At 38.6% G+C, this 25,623-nt stretch overlaps 1 protein-coding gene across 1 annotated transcript in view; it reads left to right on the top strand.

The window, feature by feature from the left end:
* ric1 (RIC1 homolog, RAB6A GEF complex partner 1) overlaps nucleotides 1-25,623 on the top strand; it is a 52,601-nt gene that overhangs the window by 19,087 nt on the left and 7,891 nt on the right. Inside the window, exons 3-20 of the mRNA XM_012869177.3 lie at nucleotides 1,924-2,003; nucleotides 2,588-2,695; nucleotides 4,519-4,664; nucleotides 4,767-4,903; nucleotides 7,805-7,896; nucleotides 9,673-9,761; nucleotides 14,107-14,251; nucleotides 14,347-14,395; nucleotides 16,062-16,241; nucleotides 16,342-16,548; nucleotides 18,308-18,346; nucleotides 19,209-19,319; nucleotides 20,629-20,718; nucleotides 20,829-20,989; nucleotides 22,557-22,695; nucleotides 22,786-22,863; nucleotides 22,941-23,348; nucleotides 25,236-25,547. Coding sequence (XP_012724631.2) covers nucleotides 1,924-2,003; nucleotides 2,588-2,695; nucleotides 4,519-4,664; nucleotides 4,767-4,903; nucleotides 7,805-7,896; nucleotides 9,673-9,761; nucleotides 14,107-14,251; nucleotides 14,347-14,395; nucleotides 16,062-16,241; nucleotides 16,342-16,548; nucleotides 18,308-18,346; nucleotides 19,209-19,319; nucleotides 20,629-20,718; nucleotides 20,829-20,989; nucleotides 22,557-22,695; nucleotides 22,786-22,863; nucleotides 22,941-23,348; nucleotides 25,236-25,547 — 2,571 coding nt within the window. The remainder of the gene's footprint in view (nucleotides 1-1,923; nucleotides 2,004-2,587; nucleotides 2,696-4,518; nucleotides 4,665-4,766; nucleotides 4,904-7,804; nucleotides 7,897-9,672; nucleotides 9,762-14,106; nucleotides 14,252-14,346; nucleotides 14,396-16,061; nucleotides 16,242-16,341; nucleotides 16,549-18,307; nucleotides 18,347-19,208; nucleotides 19,320-20,628; nucleotides 20,719-20,828; nucleotides 20,990-22,556; nucleotides 22,696-22,785; nucleotides 22,864-22,940; nucleotides 23,349-25,235; nucleotides 25,548-25,623) is intronic.

The raw sequence follows: 25,623 nt of genomic DNA, 5'->3' as shown, positions 1-25,623 counted from the left end.
AGACTTTCTTTATTGTCATTTTGTAGCACAGAGTGCATACAGAACGAAATTTCGTTTTTTCATACAGCTCAGAAAGATTGCAGTAACTCTACAGGATACCTTGCAGTGAATTTACAGTACAGGATAAGAAAAATGCAGTGGTAAATCACAGTCAAATACAGGATAACTTTCAATTTAACTTTCGGATCAAGTGCAGCAGTGAGCAGTAGGCAGATTGAAATGTAAAGACAATGTAAGCAATGTAAACAAATATGCAGTAAGGTGCATGAGTTGTTGTTTATATCTATAGATATAAATGCTTTAGTTCTGGCACATCTGCCTTGATGAGGTTTGAGATTTATGAGCCGGAGTTTTAGGCAGTTCTTGCCAACGAGGTGTAAAATAATTGATCTTTTTATGCTTTGGATGTTAGTGTAGAGGACATCAGAATCAGAAAGAGCTGTATTGTCAAGTCGTGTTTTACACGTACAAGGAATTAGTTATTGTGAAAAGGTCCTACACATAGACAAACATGCAGTTATACAGAAATATAGAATAAACAAAACAAATGTAAGTTGTATAACAATAATAGAGAAATGGATCAAATATTAAACACAAAGACCTAGTGGTGCTCTAATTGAATAACCAAGGTTTAAAGTGGCCGAACTTTCTGACTCCAGCTGGTGTCCACCAGGTCTCACGCTGAATAATGGGAGTTTTATTTCTTATTATTTCCCTGTTCATGAAAAGCATCCAAACTGAAAATTTCCCCCATTTTCACCCATTCAACACACCACTGCCCATCATTAGTTGATGCCCTTTGGTTTTGGGTATGTCAACTCCAATATCTGCTTTATTGCTGTTGATACGTCCATATTGTTTTTTTTTTTATGTATTAATTTTTTATAGCGCTTTAACGTGCTGATACAAATTTTTGACAATTCGGATTCCTCTTGAGGAACTGTAACCTAAAGCATCGAACATATTTCTCCCTCCTGTGTGAGTTTTTAACCCACCAATCACCAGTCAGGTGACGCTGAAAAGTTGGGCTAGTTCAGCTGTTTGTTGGTGTTTCTTTTAAATGCACATAAACTACATTATTTAACCTGCAAGTTTTATGGGTATGTTGGTTTTGTAGTTCAATTTAATATTGGAATCGTACCAATATTTCATAGTCCTACTTCTATTAAAGAACCCTCAGCACATTTGTTTTCTTTCATCAGGAACTTGAAGCCAGGAAAGGCCTAATTTTTAAATCACTACTGCAAACAGATTGAAATTGCAGAGCAACAATCGGTGTTGTTGATTTGTTGATCTTTAAATATATTATAAGCCTGTTTTTCATTCAGAGTATTTATGCTTCCTCCCAAGTTTGATCTTCTTACTCCCACCAAGATTTAGTTCTTCCTAAAAACAGATGAAGGGAGACTTCTTCAGCTACAGCATCTTTTATTATACGGTCATAAGATCCTGTAGCACTGGAAAGCAGGAGCTGGCCCGTTGCACAGACATCTTTCTTTCGTAAATGTCACATAATCCCTTTTAATGTAACCATTAAACTATGATATTAAGATAATTTGATTTCTGTATGTCAGAAATGTGTATTATGAATCATCATTATCCCTTGTCTAATCTTAGGTGATTCTGGAAAAATGTACCGATGCAGTTCAAGACGGACCTTTTTATGAGCTGAATTAGCTTTAAATGGGTTTAAAACCTTCTAATGAGTCTGTGCTGAATGGATGGATGAGGTTTTCACTCTCATGTCTGACTGATTGCCTGAAAAGCCATTAAGGGATTTAATTTGCTGCTTAGCAGTTACCTCTACACACCTTTTGTGCCATTTTTTTTTAAATAAAGGGCTTTAATACATAGTCTTCCTGTCTTTTTGCCTTTTTTTGGTAATAAATTATGTATTTTAATGAATCTTATTTCTCTTTTCAGACTGCCAATGGCTACATCCTTCTGTTTGACGTATTGGGTGCCGGGGAGGAAAAGTATCTCTATGAGCCTGTATATCCAAAGTAAGTGACACATTCACAGCAGCACTTTAATATATTTTGTTTTTTGTTTTTTATTTGAAGCTATTGTTACATGAACATTCAAAAATTAGCTGTTACATTAAACCTAGTGTCAACTGACCAGAAGCAAACAAAAGTAAACTGACTTCAAAACAAAATAATCCCCCTTTTCAGCTTTTTTAAAAGTAATTTTTCAACCAAAAAAACAATAAATTGGTGCCACTTTTAATAGATAAATGAACAGGTTAATGGAAAACGCTAATCATTTCCAACAGAATGAGCAAAATGCAGTAAAAATATCCCAAGTTCACTTTATAATTAATGAGATCTACGCTTTTTCTCCCTGTTTTTACAATTTTTTCCCCCCTTTTCTATGCATATTTTTTTAAGTGTTGTGTGGTTTTTGATGCAATGTGTTGTGCCGTTGCCTTTGACAGCATGCCAGGAGAAACCGAGCAAAAGTTGGAGCAAATTCACTCATCTTTGTCAGACGCAAGAGTAGAAAAGAAGTATGCGGTGGAGACTTTGGATAGTTCAGCCTCCAAGAAGTCTAATTAGACAACTGCTTTGTGTTTTTGTTTGCACAGAGGAAGCCCTCGTGTGAAGGTGACTCCTGGCTATAAAGAGGAGCAATGCGCCCCCGCTCTTTCTTTAGAGATGAAGAAGCCTGTGGATCTGGAGGCTCCTATCACCAGGTAGACACTCATTGAATCACTCTTTTGTTTTTGTTGTCTACCTGAGACTACAGATGCGCTGTCTTTCATCCAAGTAATTTTTATTTTATTTAACCTATTGGATATATGCATTCTGAACTGTATTCACTTTTCTCCCTCCAGCAGATTATCAATAGTTATTGACCTAACTCAGAAGCACAATGATGTCTGTGCCTCAGTAAGAGGCGTTTAGCTTAACTTTGTGTTTCTTTTCTCCTCCGATGGATCGAGAAGCTTTCTAATAATTACTTTGCAACGAAAGAAATCTTCACAAATGACTCAGGGTGATTGGCAAGTAATATTGTCAGGACTATAATAGCTTCAAATCATGATGCAAAGTGTCTGACAAGTTTTCCAACTTAGGAGTTTGTTTTCTGTTGACATGAGATTGATTGCTTGTCAAGAGCTGTGATGAATATGTTCTTATTTTATTTATTTGTTTTGTCTTAGAGCTGATGTTGCTACACTGCCTGGCACAGCTAGTGGTCACACATGCTATTGTTACACTGATACCCCTAAATAAAATCTAGCTCAATTAACTGCATTCAGAAATTATTGGTGGATAATAATTGGTGGATAGAATCCAGCTTTGCGTTTAATTTAATCTCTGTCCAAATCCAGTTGTTGGCCCGTTTGCTGTTATAACCTGTTATTTTTCACAGATTCTATCCATCTATTAGGGCTGTACGACATTAGGAGAACATCATTCATGTTAATGAATGATGCAGTCTGAACATTAATTGCTATAATTTAACGTTATTAATGCTTCTGACCATCTTCTGCCTTGGCATTGAAAAAAAATCATCTTTACCATCTCTTTACATTTTTATACTGCAATAAAACAACTGTACCACATATATTACTGACATGGAGCCTGAGTGCATAATACTTGAATAATTAGGGACATTTATTGCAGCGCAAACAGTTATGCGTGTTGTTTACATTGAATATGGCACTAACAATGAATTTGCAACATCTTGTCCTGCCCTAATATTCATTGAATGTTACTAAGCTTGAGCTATTTTTGCTAAGAATTAGCAAAAAACATGGTGTCCATATTTGCAAAGATAGCAGAGACCTCCCTTAAAAGATTTGCAGCTAATTGCAATAAAAATTAAAAATACTTTGTTCATAGTGAGATTTTTTGTTGTCTTATTCTAAACTTTTTTTTAATTCCCTATTTTTCTTGCTGCAAAAAGTTGGTATGAAAAAAAAAAATCAAAGAAAATTTCTTCTTTTTTTTTTGTCCCTTGTGGCTGTTTATATTTTTCCTTTCTTTGCTGATTAACAATAAGCTTCCCTTCTGTCAGCTTTCTTTTTTTCTCGTGTTTTCTTCCACTTGACAAAGATTATAGGGCAGTCGTCTGAATCAGAACACTGCGTTGGCATTTCACAGGCCCAGCTTGATTCTGCAGGAGATGAGTGGGTTTCTCCCGCTGTGAAGCTGCAGTAAAAAAACTTTGCCTCCTCCGCAGTCAGTCCGCTGTCAGCCTCGAACTCTTAGGCTCTTATCATTTCCCTGCGGTCTCTGGCCGTCTCTCTTCTGGATGTGTCGATTCTACCCTCTCGCAGTATTTTATTTATTTTTTTTACGACAACGCTGCGCCATACAGAAACAAACGCAGGCCTGTTAGTCCCCGTGTCTCTTAGAGGACAGGGGGACGAGGCACTGTTGGCTGCATCACAGCTGGTCGGTAAAGCTGGATGATGAATAGCTTACTGTTTTTATCCTCTAGCTGATGCGTCTGCTGCTTTTTCTTTATTAACGCATGAAACTATTTCCCCTCTCTTTTGTCTCTCCTCAGTCTTCAGACTCTCCAGGAGGACTTACTGGTTTGCACCGCAGACGGATATCTCCATGTACTGCACTGGGACGGGCTCGGCAGCAATGGACGCAAGGCCATCTGCCTCACTACAATCCCCTTTTCATTAGACCTGCAGTCCGCTCGAGGTCGGAGAACTTGTTTTAGAGCATCACAGCAACATTTCGGTCATATCCTCCCAGAAGACCTAAATAGAGAAATACTCTGTGTGTTTGTGTGTGTTTGTGTAGGCGGTCCCTCTCTGGACTTGGAAGGAGTCTACATCCGTTGCATGGAGTACTGTTTGACCCTGGACGGCTTCGCTGTAGTTCTCAGTGATGGGCGCCTGGGCTTTATCACACCGCTGAGCAGCTCAATCACTGCAGATGTAAGGATTCCTGCAGATACGGGGCCCTTTTCTCACAAAGATCACATTATTATGGCATTTAAAACAACTCCCTCTTTATGCTTTCGTCACTTGTCTTACCGAACAGAGGCTTATTTTGTTTCAGGCAATGTAGTGCCATCCCGGTGCTTTCCTTAAAAAAAAAAACAAAAAAAAAACGCATGATGCGACTGCAAAATCTATTCCAGCCTCTGCCTTCATGTAGATTTGTCTCTGCGGCCGCCTCCGCTGCCTGATCTGATGAGCTAATACTTAAATCCCCCTCAGATTCATGTCTCTGTTCTGCAACCCGTCCGTACCAGCCGTAGAAAACACCAGCTTGAAGAAGTGCTTCGAGCTGCTGGTGTTTAAAAACTGTGGTCAGACATAAGCTGCAATGCTCTAACAGCACCTTGAGAAGGTTCCTCCTGAAGGTGGTGTCTCTGCTTTAGGATGATATCCATGTTTAGCTACTTTATTAACAAAATAGAAATACGACTTCTTATTAATTTATAACAATAAGTACAGAGGCAGCATAATTCACCCTCCCTTACTAATAAATCTTAGGAAAAAGTTGTTTAAATTTTCTTTCAAGTGGGAACGCAAACTGCAAAATCCCTTTAGAGTTGCCTTCATAACTGCATTGCGAAAAGGGAACTAAAAGTAATTAAAATTTCTTGGAATGAGTGTATTTGTCCTTGTTTTGAGCAGATAAGTTTAAAAGATCTGCCAGTGGAGTAACATTTTTGCACTTAAACTAGTAACAACTAGTCTCTATCATCTTATTGCATTATCTTATTGTAGAAATTCTTATTTACCTGCTCAAATCAATGACAAATACACTCATTTCATGAAACACTTACATCTAGTTCCTTTTGTAGTGCACTTGTTAGTTCTATTTTTGCGTCAGACGAATCAAAAGGGATTATCGGCTTCAACAGTAATTTCACTGTAATAACCGTGAATTAATACAGTCTAATTATAAACCGGTACTCCTTCTACCTGTTGGTCTGGTTCCTAATGATCAAACGTTTTCCATTCCTCAGTTGTGTCACTGCAGTTAAAACACCTGAGCTAGTGCATTTTTTTTAATTGTCTCATTCCAGTTGACCTGATTTGTAAGAACTTGAAAATAGCTTTTGTTCCTCCTTTCACTAGAAGGTGAAGTCTCCATTACAAGCAACCATTGGCCTGTTTCTAAAATCCGCATCCTAGTAAAGGTGCTTTAGAAAATGAAAGTTTGCCCTTACTGTAGTTTTTCTTGTTCTTATTTTGTTATTTTTACCTTTGTGTTTGAATCTGCATGCCTCCATTTGTCTCGTCACTTTGCTGCTGGTATACCTGAATTTCCCTCATAATGGAATATAAAGGATGTTTCTGTTCTGTCTTAAATGCTTGTAGATGAATAATTTTCCATATTGCCATGAGTCTGCTTTCAGGAAACTGAATAGCTTAGTTTTAAATAGTTTTTTTTTTTTAAGAATTTACATTAACATGGTGGGTCAGAATGCTACTAATGGAGATGTCCACCTCTATGCTGATGACATGGTTGTTAATGTCATGCAAGCACAGTTAACCTAGGTGTTTGATCACCATTTATTAAATATGTTCAACCTCATAGAGGTACTAAATGTACAACACACAAAAAAAAGTTAGACGAGTTCTTGCTTCTTAAAGGGAACATATCATGCTTTTTAACGTCTTCCTTTTCACATTTAAATCATTCACCTGTGGTCTATATAAACTAGGCTACATTCAACTTTTCTGCACCCCTAGAGACTTCAAAGTACAAAACAAAATGGATTTAAGGGCTAAAAAGTCAGTTTTGTATGATGTGTCTCTTTGCGTTGTCCTTGTCACTGAAATGTGCTATACAAATAAATTTGCCTTGCCTTGACATAGACATATTTATAAGAAGTCAAATTCAAAAGGGTCCCTTGAGTGGACTTTCAAAGTGCTTTGTCAGCACCTTTTCTTTAAGTATATTACACATCTGTTTTTTATTACCTAAATATAATTATATATATATATATATATATATATATATATATATATATATATATATATATATATATATATATATATATATATATATATATATATATATATATATATATATATATATATATAAATAAATATAAAACTTCTTAGCATACACTGAGCACAGTTGCATTATTTATTTGATGCAGACCATGGATGCTATTTATCGTTTAGCACTTACAATCATAACAAAGGTATTCTTACCATTGCACTCTCATTAACTGGCTTTAAATTCCCGACACGCAGACAGCTGCTGGCATATTTTTTTTATTTACAAATCAACATCTTTCTAATTACTAGTGAATTTAGCTTCCAATAAATCACTTAAACAGATTGACAGTATTAACAGAGCTTGGAAATAGGCCTTTTCCACTTTGAATGAGCTTCAACTAGATCTGAAGCTATGCACTTTAATCCATCTGAAGGATTTTAAACCTATTTTAACAACAAAAGAGAAAGTTTAACTGGACATTTGTTCCAGCATTAATGTTTGTATGCTAGTTTGTTCTGCGTTTACTTGATATTTTCATTTGATGATGGGGGGGGGGGGAACAGAAACAACCTACTTGCAGATCTCCAAACTCATGATAAAACATGTTCAAATGGGCAGAGTGTCAGGCAATATAAAGATGAGATCATGCTTTGCTAATTGTTTGATTCAGGCATGCTTCACCGCTTGCAGCTAGTGTATTAGCTGTCTTCACAGACTGTAAACTCTTGTCGTAGAATGAAGGTAAGACTAACCGAAGAAGAATGCACCGGGTAGGAATGATGCTCATAAAAGTGGAGAGGGGGTTCTCTGTCTTTGTGATGCACCTTCAGTTTCCATCGATTGGTGAATTTGTCTTCTCTGTGTGCGTCCAGCAGCTGCAGGGAGTCTGGGCAGCAGACGTGACGGACGGCACCTGCGTGGCTGTCAACAACAAGTACAGACTGATGACTTTTGGCTGCGCCAGGTCTGTGCAACTTTGCCTGTGTATTGACGGCCCAGAGCTGGGCGTGTTTACTTGCATTGGTGTGTTACAGAGGGATTGTTGTCCTTGCGGTGTGTGCCCACGGTGAAAATCTGTCAGCTTGTGTTTGCCGAGGCTACCTCGCGTGTGTGTGCTGGTCAGGATCTCCTCATGGATTATGAAATGTGCCGGCCTGGCAGGAATTTCTCTCCTCGCTGTTTCCTACTCGATCTCTTTTTACGAGTTTATAGAAACAACGCGGATCTCGTTGTGCTGCAAAACCGTGTGGGGTTAAAGTCCAATCATTCCTCCTAAAAATGGAAGAAGAATGCGAGAAAAAATATTTTTGTTTACTAAGACAAAAAGGCAAAAACAAATTTGAAAAGTATGTCGATTTAAACAAGTATTTAATCACTTACAGTCTTTACAGAAGACAAACATAACCTAAGTAAAGAGAAAATGTCGATCTTAAAGGTTTTCATTAATCGGGGCAACAAAGTAGTCCAAACCAACCTGGTCCTATGTAAAAAAAAAAAAAAAAAAAAAAAAAGTAATTTAACTCTGATGAACTATGTTTTTTAGAAAGCTGAATTAAGTTTCTCCCAAATCCAGGACTGGTTACTGCCAAACCTGCAGAATCAAGTAACTGCTTAAATAGAACGTGTCTGACAACATGAAGTAGGTTAAAAAAATCTCAGAGCAACACAATATGATCTGATCTACAGATGTTGACTTTCAGACATCTATCAGGACCTAACAAGTGATTTCTAAGGCTTTCAGACTCCTGCAAATCCCAGTGTGAACCATTATCAACCAATGGAGAGAGCATGCAGGAGTGGTGAACCTTCCCTGGAGTGGCTAATCAATAAATTACTCCAAGAACTTATTGACAATTCAACCAGGAGAAAAAAACATCTAAAGCACATTTAGGCTTTGTTTGCCTTAGTTCAGGTCAGTGTTCATGATTCAATTACAAGAAAGAGTTTAAAGGACCACCTAATTTTTTAAACATGTTGATCATCCATAAAAATATCAAGTTGTGGTATGGCCTAGTCAAAATCTGGACCCCATCTAATTGATTTAAACAGTTATGAGAAAAAAAAAAGAAAAGAAATCAAAGGTCCCCCACAGGGATTTAAATTACTCCTTTGCCTCTATGGCAAGCACTTAGCAAGTTTTATTTATATAGCACATTTACAAAAACTTCAGCTGACCAAAGTGCTTCACGACAATAACATCTCAGGTGGATAAAGGATAAAACAATAAATAAAACTTTAAAGGTTGATAAAAAAAATAATAAAATTTACAATAAAATGCCAAAACATAACAATATGATAAAAACCGAGACTTGCTTAATTACAGGGAGCAGCAGACGTGACGGACGGGTCTATTCTTACCCAGATAAATATAGAAGTTAATGGTTAAAATCAAAACAAACACTTGCCACACAGACATTTTTTTTTAAGGTTTGGGCCTGATTATGGCTAGTTAAACTGGTTAATCACAGTTCATTTATGATTTAATAAGGGTCCAATTACTTTTTCACATAGGGTTAAGTTATTCTCTCCTATTCTCTCTGGTGGTCTTTGTCTGATATTATTAATTAGTTTGTTCTGAAATTGCACCTAGGGGGAGAGAAACAGGAGCTTCTGTTTTTAGTTGTTGTGGAAACCCGTGTGGGTCCACAGTTATGTGCCGACTCATTTTGAACTTTTTGTTTCGCTACTGCTTATCTGATCAAATGTTTTTTTTTTTTTTTTTTTCTTCCCCATGTTACAGCGGTTCAGTGTTTGTCTATATGATCGACACCACGACAGGATCGATGCAGCTGTCCCACAAACTGGAGCTCACACCAAAACACTATCCAGGTATTACCCTGCATCTCCACCACTCTGTTACTTTATTACACATCTCACCTGCTTTTAAGTGCTTCTGTAATTATCTCCTCAAGGTTACACAATTTCAGATCCCAATGAGATGTATGGCTAGAGCTCCCTCTTGTGGGTTAATCCGTTATTATGTTAAAGGCCATTTTCACTTGTCCTTTGAAACTCAACGCAATGCGCCTCTTCGTTGCATGTTGCTAACTTCTGTTAGAGCATAGAGGTGTTATGGGGGGTAGAAATGTAAGCAGCTGCTGAAATGCCTCTGAACAGGCAGTAGAGGTAGCGAGAGAGAGCACACTGCATAGTTGAGCATTGGATACAGCACTCATTCATTTATTCATTCATTCATTGATAATAAATTCCTTTAAAACAACCAAATAAGGAGGTTAAAATGTATAACAATGAAATAAAACTCAAAAAAGATCACAGAAAACAAAATAATAATGGAACGAAGGAACCCAAAAACGTAATTAACCTGTAAATTTCATCAAACCACAACCGATGATGTTTTCACAGCAGCTTCTCCCTGTAACTCCTGGAAAGTCACTCCAGACTCTGCTTAAAGGTGTTAATGTAATGACTTTGAAATACATGAACACAACCACAAGCTCCTATCTGGGTTACAACACACCACTGTAACACTCTGAACGTTAAACTTGGTCTCTTTTACGGTGCTTAAACTCTGAAACTAAACTAAAACTCTAAAGGAACCCACTTAACAATTTAGGTTTGATGTGTCCTGATAAAGCACTGCACGCACATGCAGCTACACGTTTGTTTGTGACTGGCTGTAAATATATCAGGTATAAATAGTTAAAAAACTTGAAAAAAAATTTTTGCTGGAGGATTTACAGCCTCATTCTGAGCGGTTGCCTGAAAGCAGAAGTCTGTTGTTTAAAACCTTTTAGAGTTAACGTTAACAGGAAATACAGTGCTGTGAAAGTGTTTCCTCACTTACACATTTCTTCACTTATTTTGTCACCCTTTAAATATTTATGATCATCAGAAAAAAATAATTTTGAATGAAGATAACCTGAGTGAATGCAAAACAGTTTTCAATTGATCATATTCATTTAGGCAAAAAAGCAATCTAGACCAACCTGGCCCTATATGGAAAAAATAATAATAGTTACTGGTTGAGCTGCTCTCAGCAGCAGCAACAGACGGAGAGTTTGAAATGACTGGTAACGAGTCTTTACCGACGAGTCTTTTCGGATGAGTCTTTAATGACGAGTCTTTGCCGTTGAGTCTTTAATTGCGAGTCTGCCATCGAGTCTTTAATTGCGAGTCTTTGCCATCGAGTCTTTAATTGCGAGTCTTTGCCATCGAGTCTTTAATTGCGAGTCTTTGCCATCGAGTCTTTAATGACGAGTCTTTGCCATCGAGTCTTTAATTGTGAGTCTTTGCCATCGAGTCTTTAATTGCGAGTCTTTGCCATCGAGTCTTTAATTGTGAGTCTTTGCCGTCGAGTCTTTAATGACGAGTCTTTGCCGTCGAGTCTTTAATTGCGAGTCTTTGCCATCGAGTCTTTAAATGCGAGTCTTTGCCATCGAGTCTTTAAATGCGAGTCTTTGCCATCGAGTCTTTAAATGCGAGTCTTTACCGACGAGTCTTTACCAACGAGTCTTTAACAATGAGTCTTTCACATCTCCACTGAGTAATTTTGGTCCACTCTGCTTTCCAGAAATGTCTTAATTCAAAACATTCACCACACCCCGGAGGTTTAAGGTCCCACTAGCATTTCTGAATTGGGTTAAAGTCCAGACTCTGGCTAGGCCACTCTGAAACTTCTTTATTCATTCAGGCCTTGCCGCTGTGCTTTGGATCATTGTCCTGCTGCAGAACCAAAGCGCGCCTGGCCTTAAGGTCCTGTACTGAAGGCTAGAACAGTACAGGATTCCACTAATTATGGGAAGTCGTTCAGGTCTTGAGGAAGCAAAGCAGCCCCAAACCCTCATATTACCACAGTACCACCACCATGTTTGACTGTCAGGATGATGGTATATATCTCTAATCCTGCAATAATTTCAGGTCAAATGTAACATGAAACACATCTTCCAAAGATTTCTACCTTTGTCTCATCAGTGCCCAAGATATTTGCCCCCAAAAGTCTTGGGGATCACGTTTTTTGTTTTTGTCTTTTTTGGTCTGCAGTGGTTTTGGACTTTGATCTCTATCATGAATGCCATTTTGCACGTTCTCTTTCTTATCAGTAAATTGTGCAAACTGGCCCTAACTGAGGCAGATGATGTCTGCAGTGGTTTTTAGGTTTTATTCTGAATTGTTCTGTGATCTCCTGGTTGAATTGTCAATCCGCTCTTAATCTCAAGTCTTAGAAAAGGCTTTGTAAGACTGACAGATGTCAATTAACATTTTTTTACATGATATGTTGCCCTCATGGATCTTTATAGCTATCAGAGGGTTATTAAAATAATTTATTACATCTGCAGGTCAGGTAATAATCAGGGCTGAGTTTGGCCTCTGGAACTACACCCAACTTTCTAAAAAACAGTTTGTTTAAACACAATAAATCCATGATTTAACAACGGGGGCAATTACTTTCTCTCAGTTGTCCAGGTTGCTTTTTTTCCCTCTTAATGAATGAAATTATCATTTAAAAATAGTTTTTTGTATTTAATCAAGTTGTCCTTATCCAGTATACAAATTACTTTGTAGATCTGAAGCATCTAAGTGTAATAATAAAGGTACCTGGGGACAAGGGATGGATTCTGGGGTAAGTTTCTATCCTGTTCATTTTGTTTTTACCCCAGAAGGTGCTGTGCAAATGGAGACGGGGTAAATAAACGCCACAGAAAAAACTCAGGAAAGGGGAATGGAGCCTTTTATTATTCAAGTTTCATTTTTGTATCGTGATAAACAAATAATAAGAAAAAAACAGCTGGAAAAGGGAAATTGAGTCTCTGGGCTCAGAACAAGATTAGGTTTGTTGTTTCCTGAATGAAACATCAAATTATAAGATTATTACATCTTTGGCACGCTCTTTTATTTTTCCCACTTAAAAAGGGCCTGATTTTCTCAGCTTCTTGGCTTCTTGGCTTAAATTTAATCTTCTCTGAATTAAGTAACAGTGTTGTTAATGCCGAAGATGCTGACATACATGTGAGGAATAATGATAGCAGGGTTCCTATAGATAGAAGAAGTCCAGGAAAGTGAGAAAAAATAAAGCTGAGCCTGTAAGATAATATCCCAGATTTTCTTTATTCTGTTCTTTAAAAGATAAAAATCAGAATTTTTGAAACATTGTGTTCTTACATTCATTCATTTGTTTGTTTAAATGAAGACCTCCTATTTTTGTTTGCAAACTTGAGTCCTTTTTCCGAATTATTGATTTTGGTTTTTTGAATTACCAACAGATAAACACTGTTTTAGAAATGCAAAAAAGGTCATTTTGGTCCCCTTGCTTATGGGTTCTGAACCTGAATCTCGTGAACTGGGCTCGGTTTGAATGCCAAATAAAACATTGCTTTCCTCTTTTTGTAATTTTATAAAATGAAGGTACTTGACCACAAATTGGTTTAAAGGATTGGCTTTTCAGTCTTATTCAGTATTAGGAACATTAAATGATCTGTTTGGCCGTTAGCATAATGCAGAACTGGAAGCTGCCTGAGTTGTTTCACGACTTGTTAAAAAAAATAAAAAAATAAAAAAATAAATAAATAAATAAAGTACCACTTTACAACAAGGCTCCTCTTACAGATGTGTATATGTTAATTAATTTGTGAACACTTTATAACTCATTCAAATGTTTATTATGCATTAATTAAGGCACGCAAGAGACAAAACTGACTGGTTTCTTGCCAAATAGTGAGCCTAATCTGTTCAACTATATGTTTCATCTAGAATTGGTTGTATTAAACATTTCAGACTAAGTTACTACCTTTTAGGCACAAACCGGTCAATTTAGTGTATTCCTCACATTTATTAATACATAATAAACACGTATTAATGAGTTATAAAGTGCTTACAGAGTAATTAATACCTATAAACTATTATTTAGCCATCTGTAAGGGGATCCTTATTGTAAAGTGGTACCAAAAAACATAATAAAACCAACACGTCGTGACCTCCTTATCCTTGTTCCAAAATGATTTAGTCTACAAGTGTAAAACCTTATTTGAGCTTTTGCTGAAGTTTTAATCAACTTATTTTGATGTTCCTTCTAAAATGTTTCCAAATTAAGCCGCTGATTACATTCGATGTCGGAAATCTGAAACTGTTTCCCAACTTTCCATCACAATAACGACCAAAATGAGAAGAGGAATAACTATGAATGGGATTAACTCTCCTGAATCTGTCTGCCGCTCAGACATCTACAACAAGACCGGCGCCGTCACGGCGATCTGCTGGTCACCTGACTACAGCGTTATCATGGTAACGTGGGAGTGTGGCGGCCTGTCGCTGTGGAGCGTCTTTGGGGCGCATCTCATCTGCACTCTGGGAGAGGACTTTGCGTGAGTGGAAGCAGACAAAACCCCTCAAGTCTTACACTTCTTTGCTTTAGATTTACTTTTATACTCGTTTTCATTTCTTTACATTTTCTCCTCAGGCATCATTCAGACGGCACCAAGAAGGACCCCCTTAAAATAAGCTCTATGGTATGTGGCTCTAAACATCCTGCTTTTTGTGTGATTTATTCATTTTTTTTAACCTGTTTTGTTGTGAAAGTATTTTCATGCCTGCACCGTGTCGTAGATAGTAAATTAAATTGTGATTGAGAAAAATCTGGGGTCCTCTGAAGGAGTCGGGAGTTTCTGGTCGTTTGAAGTTGACTCGATCAGAAAGTATTTCACACTGCAAAAACAGAACTAAAAATACGTAATATTTTCTTAAAATGAGTGTATTTTTCCTTGATTTGAGCAGGTAATTAAGATGATCTGCCAATGGAATAAGATTTTTGCACTTAAAATAGGAACAACCCGTCTCCATCTTATTTCAAGTGCAGTATATCTAATTATCTTATTTTAGGGGTCAAAATACTCATTACATTGGCAGATAATCTTATTTACCTGCTCAGATCTAGGCCAAAAACACAAATTTTAACAACATTTTACGTATTTTTAGATAAGCTTTTGCAGTGGCACCGTTTTGGTTTTGGTGCTTTTTACTCGTTTTTAAGGTTTTGTTTTTAGCTCAGTGGCACAATATAGTATTTAGCATCGCAAACGACGTTATTCCTAAAGAGCAATTATCCAAAAAAATTGCCAGACAACCACACTTCTGTGTGATTTTTAATTTTTTTCCCCCCAAAGTGCCATGCAAAAGTATTCTTTTTGCTATTACAAACACAAACTTTAATGTATTTTACCTGGATTTTATGCCGCCGATCAACACAAACCACTTCAAAGGAAACCCAGATCTTCTGTGAAGGCGTCGGGTGTGTTTTTAGGAAACACTAGTGATCAAACACAGGAACACAACAGGTTGAAGCGACATCCCAAGCGTTTGAACGTCTCAAAGAGCATAAGGCACCCCTGGGAACATTTATCAGAGGGGAGGTCAAGCAGGAGGTCCATGGCAGCTCTGGAGGAGCTGCAGAGATCTGTAGCTCCTGTGATCGGACAACTATTAGTTGTTCTCCTCAGACCTGGCTTTTGTTGAGGAGTGGAAGAAAGTTAGCTGTGAAACACAGCCACAGGAAGTCCTGCTTATTTGTGGGCCATTGCAAACATTTTGAAGGAGGTGCTCAAAATATACATTTTTTGTTTTGTCTATGTATAAAATGGTATTTTCAGCTACACATCTGTTAGAATGATAATGTAAATTATGTGTAGCTTAATATCACAGAACACAGTTTTATATGAGCAGCCTAGTTCTGTCTCTCTCACACTTTCTCTTATAAATTTTTATCTCTCTCTTTTTATGTTTCTGTCACCATCATGTATCTTTATACATGGTTATATTTTGAAGGTTACCCGCCTGTCTTCCTACTTCTTCATTAAGTAAAAATCTCTTTAAATCTGCCAGTTTAGAATATTTTTGAGCATAACTTTTGTTGAGGAGTGGAAGAAAGTTAGCTGTCAAACACAGCCACAGGAAGTCCTGCTTATTTGTAGGCCTTTGCAAACATTTTGAAGGAGGTGCTCAAAATGTAATTTTTTTGTTTCGTCTAACTTATGTATAAAATGCTATTTTCAGCTACACATCTGTTAGAGTGGTACAGTAAATTAGGTGTAGCTTAAAATGTTTTTTTTTTTTTGGGGGGGGTTTATTTCATTTTATTTTCCATGTACTGACTAACATTGATTATGTGCTGGTTGCCAGAGCTGGGGAGCAGAGGGCTACCACCTGTGGGTGATCCCGAGCAGACAGGAGAGGCGGAGACAGGAGGACGGGGAGGAGGAGGAGGACGTGGAGATGGTTTCTCCTCCTCACCCGTCTCTGCAGGCTGGGATCCTGCAGTTCCACTTCATCAAGAGTGCCCTCACAGTCAACCCCTGCACGGTGAGCGGCGTACCGGAGAGCTCTGAGCAGCGCGCTTACACAAACACGAGGTCCCGCTCAGACATTTCATGCGCTGTTTGCTCCTCTGTCGACTGTGCAGAGTAACCAGGAGCAGGTGCTGCTCCACGGTGAAGACCGCCTCTACCTGACCTGTGGCGACCCCACTCAAATCCACAGCACCCCCGATGCACACAGCAACCTGCATCCACGGGACGGCAGCCCGCTGCACCACCCGCCCAATCCGGACTCCTCTCTTTCTCAGGGACTCAGCACTTTACTCGGACACAAGCACTGGCATGTGGTCCAGGTGAGGGCTGATGTACCAGCAGAGATGTTGTCTGGTTTGCAGTGATTCCCCTAGATATTTTGTGTTTGAGGGGGGGTCGCTAAGATTTTTCTTCCTCTTAGCTTTCCATTAGTATCACAGAACACAGTTTTATATGAGCAGCCTGGTTCTGTCTTTTGTCTTTTTGTTTCTGTCACCATCATGTATTGTATCTTTATACACGGTTATATTTTGAAGGCTACCCACCTCTCTTCCTTCCTACTTCTTGATTGAGTGAAAATTTCTTTAAATCTGCCAGTTTAGAATATTTTTCTAGCGTAACTTAATTCAATGTTAATTTTATTACATTTGGGATCTGCTTCGGATCCATTCATGGTGTCTATCTAGCTCAGGGGTGTCAAACATACGGCCCGCGGGCCAGATCCTGCCCGCCGAACAATTTAGTCCGGCCCTGTGGCTAAATGCATTATCATTATAAAAAAAAAAAAAAAATATATATATATATATATATATATATATATATATATATATATATATATATATATATATATATATATATATATATATATATATATATATATATATATTATTTTTTTTTTTTTTTTTTTTTTTTATTTATTTATTTTTTTTTTTTCCAGTGTCCTGTCTGGCAATGTGGCAATAAGATGCCACAAAGAGCCAAAGAGCTCATCAGATTTGACTTTCACAAGTGGACAAGATAAAAGGAACAGAATGATAAAACAATTATTGAAAAAAACATGTACCTCGTTTAATTGAAAATGTGCCGTTCCTATATTGTCCTATATTGCGCTGTGTTTTAATTAGCAGATTAAGCTTCAGGTGTGGAAAAATTCAAATCATTTCTTAATTTGTATCTGTTTGATGTATTTTGTCATGCAGGACAGTGTTTTTAAGTTCCAAAAAATTTGAATAAATGTTTTTCAACATCGTATAATCACTGTGATCAGTTCTTATGCATAATGCACAAGTAAATGTTTAACTGAGTAAAAGTATTGTTGAAATTGCACAAACTTTTCTTAAAAACGCTGAGGTTATTCATAATATATTGTGTAAAAGTGAAATTAACTTAATTAATTTATTAGTTCTATTTAATCTTGCAATGCGTTAACTCGTGTGGCCCTCTTGAGATCAGATTAAGATGTATGCGGCCCCTAAACCAAAATGAGTTTGACACCCCTGATCTAGCTACAAAAATGCGTTTTCCTTAGACTTAGACAACTTTATTTGTCATTTTGTTTGCACAGAGTGCGTACAGAACGAATTTCTTTGCATACAGCTTGTAAATTGCAGTAAAAATTAAATTACAGTATAAGGTGCGGCAGTGATTTAATAGTAAACAATTTAAATGTAGACAATGCAGGAGAAGTCACAGTGTACAGGTGAGTATTTTTAAAACCATTTGTATGTGTAACTATTCCACTTATAATGGTTCCATTATAATAGAGTTTAAGCAGACGTGATCATCAAATTTGCATCAGGCAAACGTGATCAGTATGTTGAAGTAATCGGGGAGCCACGTGAAATAAATGTGGGTTTTTTTTTCTGTTGTAACACACAACATAGCGAACACTTATAGACGTATTTTAGTTTACTACATGCCTTCTTGGCAGAGTGGGGCGCCCCCGCTTGTAGAATGGTAGGAGAAACACTGCTTTAATATGTTCTGGCTAATCAAATGTGATTTGTTTTAGTTTTTTTTTTTGTCACTTTACCTGCAGCAGATTTTAAATTGGCCTCACTCTCTCTGTTTCGTCTTTAGATTCACGGCACATACCTAGAGAGCAACTGGCCAATACGGGTAAGTGTGTGTTGGAGGAGGAGTTTTGCTTTTCTGATAACAGAAACGTGTGCAGCTGATTTCATAAAGCGAGATAAATCTATTTCCACTTCATGTTGGATATGAAATTGTTAAATAAACAGGGAAAATAAGACAGAAAAATATAAAAATCAGAAGCCTACCAGTGTACAGCCTCAGGCGTTCTTCCATATTGTGTTTTTTTTTTCTTGTTTTTTTGTTCCTTGAACATAGCAGAAAGTTTTCCATTTAATTTAAGCTGTTTGATTATTTGACAGGGATGTTGTTCATTTTAATAAACTAGATTTTCTTTTTTACATGTGGTGTAGGAAGATTATTACATGATTTCTAGGTTGGTTTTTTGCAGCACAACACCCAACCACTTAGACAGCACTGTGCTGACTTTGAATATTCTCTGAATTAAATTACTTTTAACATACAGTCGCATTACAATGTTGCAACAGAAACCATGTTTATAAAGTAAAATGTCCAGAGTATTGCACATCAAGACGTGAAACATTATGTTCACAGACAGATTGAGCTTGATCTGTTTTGCAAAAAAAAAAGGTAAAGAAAATTCCTGTCTCTAAATGTGCAAAAAATGACTTAGATGGATTTACACTTTGTAGAAGCAGCTGATTAAAATTATGAGCCATGCTTTCAGATTTGTGTTTGTTAAAAAAAATTAAAACCATGTTTGAGTTTCTTTCCACTTTACCATTATGCACTACTTTGTGTTGGGTCGTTTTATATAAGGTCTTATTAAAATCCTTTTAAAATGGTATGAGTGTACTTTTTACTTTTTGTGGTATTTTTTACCTTTGTCGATATGTTTCTGTTTTTTTTTTTTTGTGCGGATGCACAGTTTGCAGCCATAGACACAGCAGGACAGTGCATGGCTGTCGCAGGCAGGCGGGGCTTTGCGCACTACTCCTTATTCACGAGGAAATGGAAGCTGTTTGGGAACATCACTCAGGTAAGGAGCTACCAGGTGGTTTTTATTCAGGCAAAATCAAGGATTTGTGATTGAAAAGGGGAACCTGAGAAGTTAACCATTTGACTCAAGAGTTAGAAGATTTAGACCATGTTCCTATTTTGAGTACTGTATCATAAAGTGGGAAAAAAAAAAAATATACAAGTCGCACCGGACTATAAGTTGCATTTATTTAGAAATTTATTTCACACAATCCAAGACTAAAAACTGACATTTAATCTGGTAAGGCAACTTATTCCATTGCACAGCTGCATCCACACTCTGCTGAAAATTATTAAACATACCTGGGAGTTTGAATGGGATAAATAAGCAAAACCAGCCACCAACACAGGAAGTGGTGCTACGTGCTAAGCTAACAATATGACGTGAATGTTTGAGAACAACGTTGTAACCTACCCGGACAACTGACCTTTAAGCTAGCGCTAGCTGTTATTAGCTTCACGGGCAGCCCAGTAACAGGGTTCTGTTGCAATCTGAGCTCTCCCTTAGAGCTGCACCACTCAACCATCACTGTGTGAATGCATACAGAAACAGCAAACCACATACAAACATGTGTTCATTGTTGTCTATTAGGGATGCACTATATATCGGCACTATCATCGGTATCGGCCAATGTTAGTCATTTTTTTAACATATCGGTATCGGTCCAATAAGTAAAACTGGGCCGATATTAACCAATGTTTTTTTTTTTTTTGTTTTTTTTTTTTTTCCAGCTTGTTGCCATTTATACCTGTGTATAAAGAGGGGGAGGAGAGGTGGTTGGTCATGTTAAAGTGACAATGACTCAACGCAGCCAAGATTGTGGGGATTTAAATGAAGCAGAGATAAAAAATTAAAAAAGCAGCACATAAGTCTAGACTGTAAACGACATTCAAAAATTCAGTTTTGAATTTTTGTTTTGAGTCAGTACAAACTTTTACTAAATTTAACCATCACAGAAACGTAAATGTGTGCGCACACATCGGTAAATATCGGTTATCGGACATAACGGCAGTATTAATATCAGAAATCGATATCGGCCCAAATTTTCATATCGGTGCATCCCTATTGTCTATAAGTTAATGTTTCAATACATTTTTATCTGGTAGAGGAGCAGGATAGTTTTCACAAGCCTCCTTGGTTCATGTTGATCAGTATGAATTACCATTTAAAATTAAGGTATAAAGTCGCTCCTGACTATATGTTGCAGGATCAGCCAAACTATGAAAAATTGGGTGATTTATAGACCCAAAAAATATGGTAATAATAATTAAATCTTGTGAGATGAGAATAAAATTATTTTCTTTTGTAGGAGCAGAGCATGACTGTGACAGGAGGTCTTGCCTGGTGGAAAGACTTTGTTGTGGTGGCGTGCTACAATTTTACAGACCAACAAGAGCAGGTGATGGCGACCGTCTCCGGCTCGTTACTTTTAACATCAACTCTGTGCGACTTGACGTCGTGTTGGATTTATTAAGGCGACTGACTGCTTTTTTTCTGTTCTGGCTCCAGCTGAGGCTCTATCAGCGCTCGTCCAATCTGGACAACGCCTTCGCCTCGGTCACCAGGCTGCACTCAGACACGCTGCTCCTCAACGTCTTCAGAGACATGGTCATCCTGTTCAGAGCCGACTGCTCCATCTGTCTCTATAGTATAGAGAAGAGAAACGACGGGTGAGCTCCTTCAGTATTACACTCCAGACTCCATCATTGCCAGTGAAATTTATCCCTCTTAGAGATGCTCTCATCAAAAATCCTCTACTTTCGTTGGTGTGTTTTTTTGGGACGGAGGTGTTGTACTATTTATTCTTCCTTATAGGAAAAATAATAAGTTCCCCAGCTTTTTAGCATAGCTAGGCATCCGTTTCTGCAACCTCAAGAAAATCTGTATCATCAATAATTGTGAATTTTTTAGGCAAGACTGCTACCTAGCTGCATTTATGTTTTGAGAAAGAAACAGGTAAAGACATTTGTTTTAAAGCAATCTGTTCCTTGTTATCAGGCTGTTCTGCTAAGATTTTGTCTCCCCCTTCTGGTGAAGAAAATAATTACAGATGTGTTCCTTAGGATTTCTTGCATCTACCTTGGTTTTAATGCAGAGGTTCCCAAAGTGAGGGCTGTGAGATGATTTGATACTGATGAGCTGAAAAGATTTTGTATTAATTAATGTTTTTAAACCAGTCCCAAAGTATAACATTACAAGATGCTCAGCATTGCTCATTTTAAAAACAGGAAGGCTGGGCTTTTTTTAAATTCTTATAAAAAGAAATATTTTTTCTTGTTATTTTACACTTTATTCTCAAAATATAATGACTTTTATTATCATTATTTGCAACCTGAAAAGACTGGGAACCCCTGTTTTAATGCTTTATTCCAATTTTCAATTTCTTTTTCTTTTTAACCAGTGTACTTTTATTAAAAACAACACTGCACATTAAACAAAATGGGCACTTTAGTCCATCATGTAAAAAGCACCCGACATGTCAGGTTGACGGTATAAAACAATAATAAAACATTTCATCATATTAATTGTTAACGCTATACAAGACTGAATCGAAAAGGAAAAAATCCAACTTCAGAGTAGAAAGAGAATGAATCATTAAAGTGTCATCTGCATACATCTGATAATTAACATGAGACGGACAAGCTTAGGAAATGTTCTTGAAAACAAGTTGGAAAAAGAGAGAACCCAACGTAGACCCTTGAGGTACACCAGCATTACTACTAACTTTCACTTAAATGCCTTTGTTCTTGCTTTCATTTTTGATTCCAAAAAAAGTAAAAAACAAAGCAACTGGACTTGTTTTTTTTGTAGTTGAAGACGTTTCGTTTCCTCTCCAGGAAGCTTTCTCAATTCAAAAAGTCTGGAGTAATGTGGAGTAACAAGCTTTATACTACTGCCCAAACAAAGGCCTTAGTAATGGGTGGTCGTTAAAGCCATTAAGCCAGTGGTTAATTGGTTAATTAATTTGTTTTGGCAGTAGTATAAAGCTTGGTACTCATCATTACTCCAGACTTTTTGAATTGAGAAAGCTTCCTGGTGAGGAAGCGAAACGTCTTCAACTACGAAAAACAAGTCCAGTTGCTTTGTTTTTTACTTTTTTTGGAATGACCATGACCTGGATGACTGAGAATCTTAATTTTTGATCTAAAATGACTAAATGTAAAGTTTCTCCTTCCACCAGAAGCATGTTTTAAGAGCCTTCCTCATAACTTTCAACATGTGTATTTGTTCTCCCAGTCCAACGCCATCTGTTAGCGTGGAGCTGCTGCAGGAGGTGTCCATGTCTCGCTACATCCCTCACCCGGCCCTCGTGGTCTCCGTCACGCTCACGTCGGTGCGCACAGAGACCGGCATCTCTTTGAAAGCACCGCAGCAGGTAAACGACGATAAACGCATAAAAACAAACGCCGGCCGAGGTGTAACCAGAGGGTGGGGGGAGGTTAATCTGTGCCCGTTTCCATGTCAGGCCTGCATGGCGGAGAGCATCATGTTGAACCTGGCCGGCCAGCTGATCATGCTGCAGAGGGACCGATCGGGACCGCAGGTACCAGTCGAACCCCTAACTTCTCCCCTTACGGCGTTTTTTTGCGAAGTAACGGTTCGCCTTCGTGTCTCTTTCAGCTCCCGTTCTGTCCCCCGGTCGTGCTGGCGCAGTGCGTGGAGAACGTGTGGACGACGTGTCGGTCCAACAAGAAGAAGCGCCACCTGCTGGAGGCCCTGTGGCTGTCCTGCGGAGAGGCGGGAATGAAGGTGTGGCTGCCGCTGTTCCCCAGGGACCACCGCAAGCCGCACTCCTTCCTCTCCCGACGCATAATGCTGCCCTTCCACATCAACATCTACCCGCTGGCCGTGCTGTTCGAGGACGCCCTGGTGCTGGGAGCGACCAACGAGACCGTGCTGTACGACGGGCTGCAGGGACCCTCCGAGCCACTGGAGGCGCTGTTTCCTTACTGCACAGTGGAGAGGACCTCCCAGATCTACCTCCACCACATCCTGAGGCAGCTGCTGGTTCGCAACCTGGGCGAACAGGTTGGTTTGTTTTTCACACAGGGGCTCCTGATCGATGCGGGGCAACTAACACAGGACACAGGGTTCCTGCAGATCCTTAAAAAGTCTTAAAAGACATTGAATTCTTCAGTATAAAACTAAGGCCTTAATTGGTATCATAATGTCTTAAAGGTATACTATGCAACCGGAGTTGATTTTCCAGCGAGGCTCCCCCCAGAGGGCGAAAGTAAAAGTGCACTGTCGTAAAGATGCTCAGCTGTTCTGGTTTCTCCTTCAAGCCAGGCGTGGTTGTTTTGAGCTTAGCAGACAGGCGAACGCAACGAAAAGTGGAAAAAACGGCAGTACAAACAATGACTAACACAGTGAAGGTATGAACATCAGGCTTCCCGCAGCGCTATCTTGGCGAGGCGGCCGCCTCGCCAGTTTTATTATTATTATTATTATTATTATTTTATTTTATTTTTTTATTTTTTTTTATGTTGGCGAGACGCTACCGCCACCGCCTCGCCAAGCCGCAGCCGCCGCCGCGGTAGTGTCTCGCCAACATAAAAAAAAAAAAGAAAAAAAAAAGATTATAATAATAATAATAATAAAACTCGATATGCTTGCATGTTTATTTGACGTTAACACGTGTGCATATAGTGAATAGCAGGGCAAAAACACATGGAGTTCTCGCCGTAAAGCGAGACTTCTGTGTGTGCGGGCCGTGAGCTCTTGCAATTGCAAGTGCGGTATTTCCCCCACAGACCCCCAGGGCGGCCGAGAAAACCTTTGTTCAACCTGAAATGACTCATTTAATCATCCAAAATGGTATGGAACACATTAATTAACTGAAAAATGTTGCATAGTATGCCTTTAAATTAGTCATTCATAGGTCTTAAATTTGTTACCGTCTTAAATAGGATTTTATTTTGTTAATCCATATTAAACTTTAAAATAACTGAAACAATTATCTATTTATTTTTATTCACCGGCTCGCTGTAGCCTTTATTTACTGTCCCAATAGCGAAACCAATAAAAACGATGTTGCAGCCAGGACTTTGGGGAGATGCCCGACTTTTTATCTGGACAACATGGGGAAGTGTAAATTCAACGAACATTGGCTATCCAGCCAAGAGTTTTCTGCATGGCTAAAACCAGTACCAGAGAATGTATATGAGGCACGGTATATTTTGTACAAGAAATCATTCAACCTTGGCACGATGGGGAAAAAAGGCAGTGGAGTCACACATGCGAAGGGTGAAACACAAAGCGTCCAAATCAAGTTACCCAGGAATAGCAGGTATTTCTCAGTTCTGTTCCCCTGCAATGTCTTCACAGCCATCTCCAACATTGACAGTGATGTTGGAGATGGCTGTGAGATGGCAACAAATCTACGGACAATTTTTGGCGGTACGAAAGCTGAGGTATTGTGGACGTTGGACACGGTGACAAAGTGACGAGAGAACCGCTGGCACGGTGATGGCACAACTTATCACCAAATAAAACAGGCTAAGAAAGCAATGTAAAATGACAAAATGGCAAAGTTGCAACAGGTGAAGGAGTAACTGAAGAAAGCCTGCAGTACCATGCCATATCTACCAAAAGGAGTTGTTTATTTTAGTAGGGAACAAAACAAAGTTCATGAATTCAGTTCAAAAAATATACCTGCCATTTATGTGCTGTTAGCTTTCTTCCTGTATGGAAAGTTTTTCAAAATTTGAAACATTCTACTGGACCAGAAAGTAATGGTTTATGTTAAAATAAACATTTGGGTAAAGTTGTCGCAAGCAGTTTTTTTTTTCTCTTGTGTTTATTATAAAGTTGGTCTTAACTTTTTATTTCAAGTGGCATTAGAAAGTCTTGAATTTATGCTGTAGGAACCCTGGGACATAATCTTTGCCCATTTCCCCCTCCTCATCCCCCCAGGCTTTGATGCTGGCTCAGTCGTGCGCCTCCCTCCCCTACTTCCCTCATGTCCTGGAGCTGATGGTTCACGTGGTGCTGGAGGAGGAGGCGACCTCGCGGGAGCCCATTCCCGACCCGCTGCTCCCCACCGTGGCCAAGTTCATCACGGAGTTCCCCCTCTTCCTCCAGACCATCGTCCACTGCGCCCGCAAGACGGAGTACGCTCTGTGGAACTACCTGTTCGCCGCCGTGGGAAACCCCAAAGACCTGTTTGAGGAGTGCCTCATGGCTCAGGACCTGGACACGGCCGCCTCCTATCTGATCATCCTGCAGGTGAGGACGAGGGAAGCGGCATGCTAAACCGCCTTTTAAGCTAAAGACGTCTAAAAGCGTGCCGTCTGCTGTTTGA

Source organism: Fundulus heteroclitus, unplaced genomic scaffold (genome assembly GCF_011125445.2).
Source record: "Fundulus heteroclitus isolate FHET01 unplaced genomic scaffold, MU-UCD_Fhet_4.1 scaffold_82, whole genome shotgun sequence".
In the NCBI taxonomy this organism is placed as follows: Eukaryota; Metazoa; Chordata; class Actinopteri; order Cyprinodontiformes; family Fundulidae; genus Fundulus; species Fundulus heteroclitus.
This window is presented reverse-complemented; position numbering and strand designations above follow the sequence as displayed.